Consider the following 6,949-nt stretch of genomic DNA (forward strand, 5'->3'; position numbering starts at 1 on the left):
TGAAATGTTGTGTAAACGATTCTTATATGTTTCTTGATATTCGTATCCTTAATGCGGTCGAGTTATGATCCTTACGTCTTTTGTATGATTAAATTTCTAAGGTTGCAAAAGAAAGTTATATTTTCAAAAGAATTTTGTTTCAAAAGAGTTTGTTTTCAAAGAGATATGTTCCTAAACGATTTCGAAACTACGAACGACCGTAACTTTTAAGAGAGAGCTCGGATCGCTTTTGATTTCTTCGCAAAGGATTTCATGACGAGTAAGGACTTAAATTTTTATAGGCGGGCTGACGGACTACCGACGCTCGTCCGTGGGTCCCGCGACTTTTCTATGTTGGTTTTAAATGACCTATTTTTTTAAAAAAGGGACTTAATACGACCACTTTTCCGATCCCAAGCATGATTATTTATTTGTACGTCGAGTTGGAAATAAGGATTTTATGCCTATGATTTTGATACGCAACTATGATTTTTGAAGTTCGGTTTGATATGCTTAAGAGAGAGATTCGAAGAAAACCCGATTTGACTACCGTTTTGGTTTGAACTAATAGTTTGCTTTAGTTATTCGGTTGAGTTGAAATGATGATTTGTATGATTATGGATACTTACGATACGCTTCGTGCGTTCGTTGTTACCTCTTCACTTGGATCCCGGAGCGGTATGTGATCGTGCGCACTATGATATACTCCGGTGTTATCTTGTGTTACGGTTCCGCAGGAGCCCTCGCTAGAGGGCGGTTCGTTTATATTTGGTGTTATCTTTGTGTTTGGCGCTATGATGTGTGATGGGGATACGGAGATTTGAAGCTTACCGGTGTTGTCTTGTGTTGTGGCGCCGGATAGATAGGTGGCGACCGCGTTACGTCCGCCGGGTCCTATGACATATATGATACGTGATGATGTATGATGATATGATGAGTTTGTTCACCGATGGTGGGGCAAACCCAATGGTGGAATCGTCCATTAGGTCTGCAAATCCCAAATCCCATTCGGTTAATGTTATCTCGTATGACGATATGACGTGTACGGTATGAGTATGATGATTATTTGCGCGTGTCACCCGGTTCCGTTACGGCCGGATACGATTTGTGTTTCGGATATCAGCCTTTAGTATTAGGTTATCGTGCTCACTTTACGTATTTCTTACTTCGGTTAAGACCTCAACATGTATGCTATGCTTTACGCTCGTCACATATTATTTCGTCGACCCCCTTTCTTCGGGGGCTGCGTTTCATGCCACGCAGTACCCACCGATGAGTAGGTGATGCTAGCAAGATGCTCGACCGGATTGGAGAGCTCCGTTTCCTTCGAGGCCGTCAAGTGGAGTATTTTTGTATGGTATCTCGGGAGTTATGGTAGAGACTTTGCGTACAAGACGTGTCGTGTGTATAGAGATGTCCGTTTGTAAGCGGCTGGTGTAAGCCGATGTATCATTATGTATTGTGTTATGAATTGCACAAAAGTCTGGTTGTTATGATTACGAGGTTTTATTTGATTTGAAAAGATGAGGCATGTTTGTTTTCCGAAAATTTTTCCTTACGCATTTTTGACATGTTTTGTATGGGCCCGCGATTGTGTATTCGAGGTACGGGGTTCACTCGGCCCTAAGTAAGGGTCGGGTGCCCGTCATGCCCTATCGGAAATTAGGGTGTGACATTTTGATTGAATTCTATTGGTGTTGTTACTGGTTTTGATCCTGCAAGGCCCAATTCAGTGATCAATTATAGTGCATACTTCTTTTGATTCATCAAATCCGTTATTGAGATCTTTCAACTTCAATACTAAGGAGATATTTCAAGTCACTAAGGTCTTTGATTTTGAAGTTTTGTTGTATTGCCTTCTTAGCTTCAATTATCGGGGATGCTGATCATTTCCCGTGATTAGAAGATCACTACATACACTAAGATAGATCACCACCTTGTCCCAACTTTCTTGGTGAATAATGATTAATCACAATGGCTTTGGTAAACCAAATTTGATTAATGCGTAAGCGAGCTTCAAATTCCTTTGCCTTAAGGCTTTTTTTAACCCACGGAGGGATTTGTGTAGCCTACAAACTACATTCTCCCCTTGGAAATATCCGAGGAACCTCCATATGGACCTCTTCTTCCAACTCACTCGTTACGCCCTATTTTCGTTATAGTAGAATTAATGATTTCTGATGAGTATGTCTTGAGAATGGAGACCCATGCCGAGTTTGGGGACATAAAAGTGTTGTGCTCGTGTATAATTGTATCAATTGATATTAGGGTAAATTATGGAGTTAGAAGTTGAACGGATCGAATCGACGAATACGGCCAGAAATTTCGTACACCACGATCACTTTGTTGACGGGCCGTCGACATGTGTCGGCCGACCGTACCGCGCACCGTCAGCATTACGCTTCGCAATCTGCGAGATCCGTAAGTCGACGCAACAAGTCGACGGACCGCGTCGACACGTCAACGGGTCGTCGAACCGCTCTTTGGAACTTTCAGGGGCCCAATTATAAATAGACGACCCTGCCCTTATTTTCAGTTTCCACTTTCTCTACAAGTCTTGAGAGCTCCTGTATATTCCCTCCATTATACTAACACACATCCAAGGGAAATCATGGATTAAACACCAAGAATTGGTAGAATCAAGTGTATGGATACCCACTAGGGTTGGTAAAGATCAAGAAATCCTTTTGTATTGAAGTTGGGGTTTTTCTCAAGTGGAGTATTTTCATCCAAAGACTATCCCTACATAATTAAAGGTGAGTTCTACAATTGTTTAATGTTATTAAAGGTGTTGAGTGGTTGAAAGACTTGGATTAGATAAGAATGTAGAATATGAGCTTGAATGTGGAAAATAAAGGTATTTTGAGTAGTAAATTAATGTGAATCATAATTCTTGGTATAAGATGAGAATAATCTTGTTATAAATGATGCTAATGACGTTGAGGAAGTGTTATCTGAAGAATAAATATGATGTTGTATTATAGTTATGGTTATGGATGATTTTGAAGGTGGATTTGAGAGTAAACAATGTTTAACTTGAAGAATCTATTGATTATGATATTATGGGTGTTCTTATTGATGTTTGGGAGTTGTCTTATTATATGGAGGAAGTTGTCGAAACAAAGGAAATGCTGCCCAATTTTTGTTAGCTCTTAGTCGCCTTAGCTTAGCGTTAAGCATGTTTCTAATGGTCTAATGTAGTACGAAATCTCTTGAATGTAGAGTTGTGAGCTTGGAAGGAGAACGCTTACGTTAAGGAGACGTAAAGGTATGTAAGGCTAGTCTCCTTCTTTCAAAGGCATGACTCCTATATTATGATTTCCTTTTCTATATTCCCATGATCTTCTTACATCCTAAAAGATGAAGTGTTAAAAGGTTTCTTAAGAGATTCTTATGAGATAGAGACGAGATGTGTTTTATGATAATGATGAGGTTGATGGTTCTAATTCTAAAGATTCCAAAGTTTATGAATTGATGCTTTTATAAGGTTTATGATCTTATTCTATGTTTCCTTGATGATTGTTCATTGTTGTTAGTCTACCTCATGTCACTAGTTCCTTCTGCGAGCCATGACGATCATGACTATTCCATAATATAATCGGAGGTTACCTACTACGTCACTCCGATAGAGTTATAGCTTTTCTGAACTCTCATGCATGCATTATCTTGTGTATACGTATGATTACACCGTGCCTATATGGCCGGGTAGTCACCACTACGACCAGGCGTAGTGGTGTGATGATGATTACACCATGTCTATATGGCATGGGCGTACACCACTAGCCGGCGGCAGTATGTTTACCCCGGAGTTGGGAGGCCCGACGCGGAGCTGATCGACGCATCACACCTTACCTATACGGTCGGGAAGCTATATATATATATATATATATATATATATATATATACATGATATGATGTTTCTTGTTAGCATGCATGATTCCGCCTTTAGAGGCAGTCAGTTACAGGTTATTTCTTCAGCTCATGTTCTCTTATTTATTTATTATGTTTATTTACATGCCTTACATACTCAGTACATTATTCGTACTGACGTCCTTTTCCTTTATGGACACTGTGTTCATGCCCACAGGTAGATCGGGAGACGGTGCAGACGCTTAGAATCCTACTCAGCAGATTTGCAGGAGCACTCCACTATTTCGGAGTAGCCATTTCTTGATATATTCTTTTGTGTATGTCCTGTCCCGCCTCATGATTTCAGTACTTCAGTTAGAGGCTCATAGATACTTATGTATGGGTTGTAGATGTTATGAGACTTCTCATTGTATACTCTGTACATTATTTTTATAGTCTTGTGGACTTATGCATGTATACATGGTTAGGGTGATATTTGGAGATTGTTTCATGATAAGTCTTGCGTCGAGGTTCATATATGTCCAGGTTGAGTATGACAGAGAGCATGATGAGTGGTGCTCAGTAGTCAGCTCCGGGTACCCGTCATGGCCCACTAGTTAGGTCGTGACACTCACCCTGCAAAAAAACATTATAGATATCCATTTGCTGAAGAGGCCAATTGTGTGCTGCTAGAGCTAGTACAACTCTAACTGTCACCATCTTCACCACTGGTGAGAAAGTTTCTCGATAATGTAGGCCCTTTTTGTTATTGTTGAATACTCACTTACAACCAATTGGCACTTTGCTAAGTGGTAACTGCGTGAGAGACCATGTCCCATTGTCCTTCAGTGCTTGAAGTTCTTGACCATGGCCTGAATCCACTTTTGAGTCCAAAGCTGCTTTTGCATAGCATTGTGGTTCCTGGAGAGTAGTAATCTTGGTTAAGAATGCTTGATAAAGAGCAGAATATCTAGAAGTGGTCAAATAACTGGACATGGGGTATATGCAGGCATTTGAGGAAGCAGAGGTATTAGTAGTTGGTTTGGTGTGGCATATATATTCCTGCATCCAAAGTGGTGCAGATCTTATTCTAGTGGATCTTCTAACATCCACATTCTGGACTGGTGCATTTGCAATAGCTAGTGCAGTATCCTCAGGATCATTATCAGTATGGTCATGGTCAGTAAATGCAAGCATAGGAGCTAAGGTAATTGAATCACTAGGGTCAGCATGATCATCAGCTACATCTAGAATAGAAATCTCAGTGAGACTTAATTCTTCATTAGTGGATATAACACTATTGGGAAATAGTTTGCAATTTCTAGTCTTCAACAACTGAAAAGGAAATATAGATTCCAAAACTTCATATCCCTGCTAACAAAAAAACTGTTAGTTAATAAGCTATATAATATGTATCCTTTCTAACTTGATAAATATCCTATTAGTATAGCTCTAACTAATTGGGGATTGAACTTGTCACTTCCTGCTGTGTCGGTGGAAAAACACCGCACAACCAATAGTCCTCATATGATGCAATGAAGGGACTCTACCATATAGCACCTCAAAGGATGATTTGCCATGCAAGACAGATAATGGCATTCTGTTAATCACATAAACTGCAGTTTGGATGCATTCTCCCCAAAACTTGAGTGGTAAATGGCCTTGCAACCTTATTGCTCTAGCCACCTCTAGGATATGTCTATGTTTTCTCTCAACCAAGCCATTTTGTTGAGGAGTATGTATACATGAACTTTGATGGATAATTCTATAGGTTTGAAACAAAGCATTACATTCAATATTAAAGAATTCTGTAGCATTATCACTTCTGAAAAACTTGACAGATGAACCAAACAGTGTCTTTTTAGAGAAAAGAACTATTTTAGAATAACAATTACATCACTTTTCAACTTCAGCAAGAATATCCAAATCATCCTACTACAATCATCAACTAGTGTTAAGAAAAATACGCTTCCATCATGATTACAGACTCTATAAGGACCCATATATCTGCATGTATCATTTCTAGAGGAACAATGGATCTATTCATACTAATAGTAAATGCTGATCTTTCTTGTCTAGCTAGTGGATGAATGGTGCATTCTTTTATTCTACTACTGTCAATGTGAAACTTCATATCTGGAATCTTCATCAATACTCTGTCAGGAGCATGCCCTAACCTCCTGTGCCATGTGCATATATCTTCATTCACATCACATTGGTGTGATTGTACAAATGTTGCAGTCACCATTTGATAATCTTTTACTTGTAATTTCATCTTGTACAATCCCTCACACCTTACCAATTCCTTTCACTTTTCTATTGTGAAGGTCCTGTAGAATACATAAGTCAAGAAAAAAAGTGATAAAACACTTAAGATCCTTAGTTAACTTGAAGACTGACAAAAGGTTGTACTTAAATTCTAGTATGCACAAAACATTGTTAATGCTACCTCTTCCTTTGATTCGACATGACCCAATACATGAGATTTCAATGGTATTGCCATCTGGTAGGTGAACTTTCTTTTCTCTCATGTCATCTATCTTCTCAACCTTGCTAAGGAGGGTCTTATCATACACCATATGACTGTGGCCCCTCAATCTAGTGTCCATTTAACATAATCAATGTTGTGTTGTGCTAGAAAAGAGTATATTATACATGTCATGCATTTTCCATCTCTTACATTCTCCTTGTTTAGCAGTTTCAACAGTTGTTCATACTGTTCATGAGTGAACATGGCTCCTGTTCTTTGGCATGGTCCTGAAGATGATATATGATCCTTCCACTTCATGACATGTGAATTATTTTGCTCTCAAACATAAGAATACATTGCCTTCTGCTAAGCATACATGGCCTTCTGCATCTATTGGTCTTAAAGCATCATAGCATTTGTGTCGCGATCCACGCCAGTGAGTCATGACGAGTGCCTGACCTCTACTAACCAAACACCCTTATACTCGTACCTACATATTACTGAATAACAAGGTGGCCCATATATAACTTATAACTAAACTATACTGACTCATGCAAAAACAACACCAAGAACTATGCATCAAGAACTCTCAACCATCTGTGCATATACATATATACTGAAAAGAATAGTGCAAGCCGACCAGGCTGCTAC

The 6,949-nt window shown here is 39.2% G+C and overlaps 1 protein-coding gene across 1 annotated transcript; it reads right to left on the minus strand.

The window, feature by feature from the left end:
• Positions 1–4,608: 4,608 nt before the first annotated feature.
• Positions 4,609–6,076, minus strand: LOC132061273 (uncharacterized). Its single transcript, XM_059454117.1, has 3 exons — positions 5,813–6,076; positions 5,389–5,685; positions 4,609–5,199 (listed from the first exon to the last, which is right to left on the minus strand). Exons 1-3 carry the CDS (start codon positions 6,074–6,076, stop codon positions 4,609–4,611), a joined length of 1,152 nt encoding a protein of 383 aa, XP_059310100.1.
• Between the last annotated feature and the right edge of the window lie 873 nt (positions 6,077–6,949).

This window comes from Lycium ferocissimum, chromosome 6 (assembly GCF_029784015.1).
Source record: "Lycium ferocissimum isolate CSIRO_LF1 chromosome 6, AGI_CSIRO_Lferr_CH_V1, whole genome shotgun sequence".
NCBI classification, from domain to species: Eukaryota; Viridiplantae; Streptophyta; class Magnoliopsida; order Solanales; family Solanaceae; genus Lycium; species Lycium ferocissimum.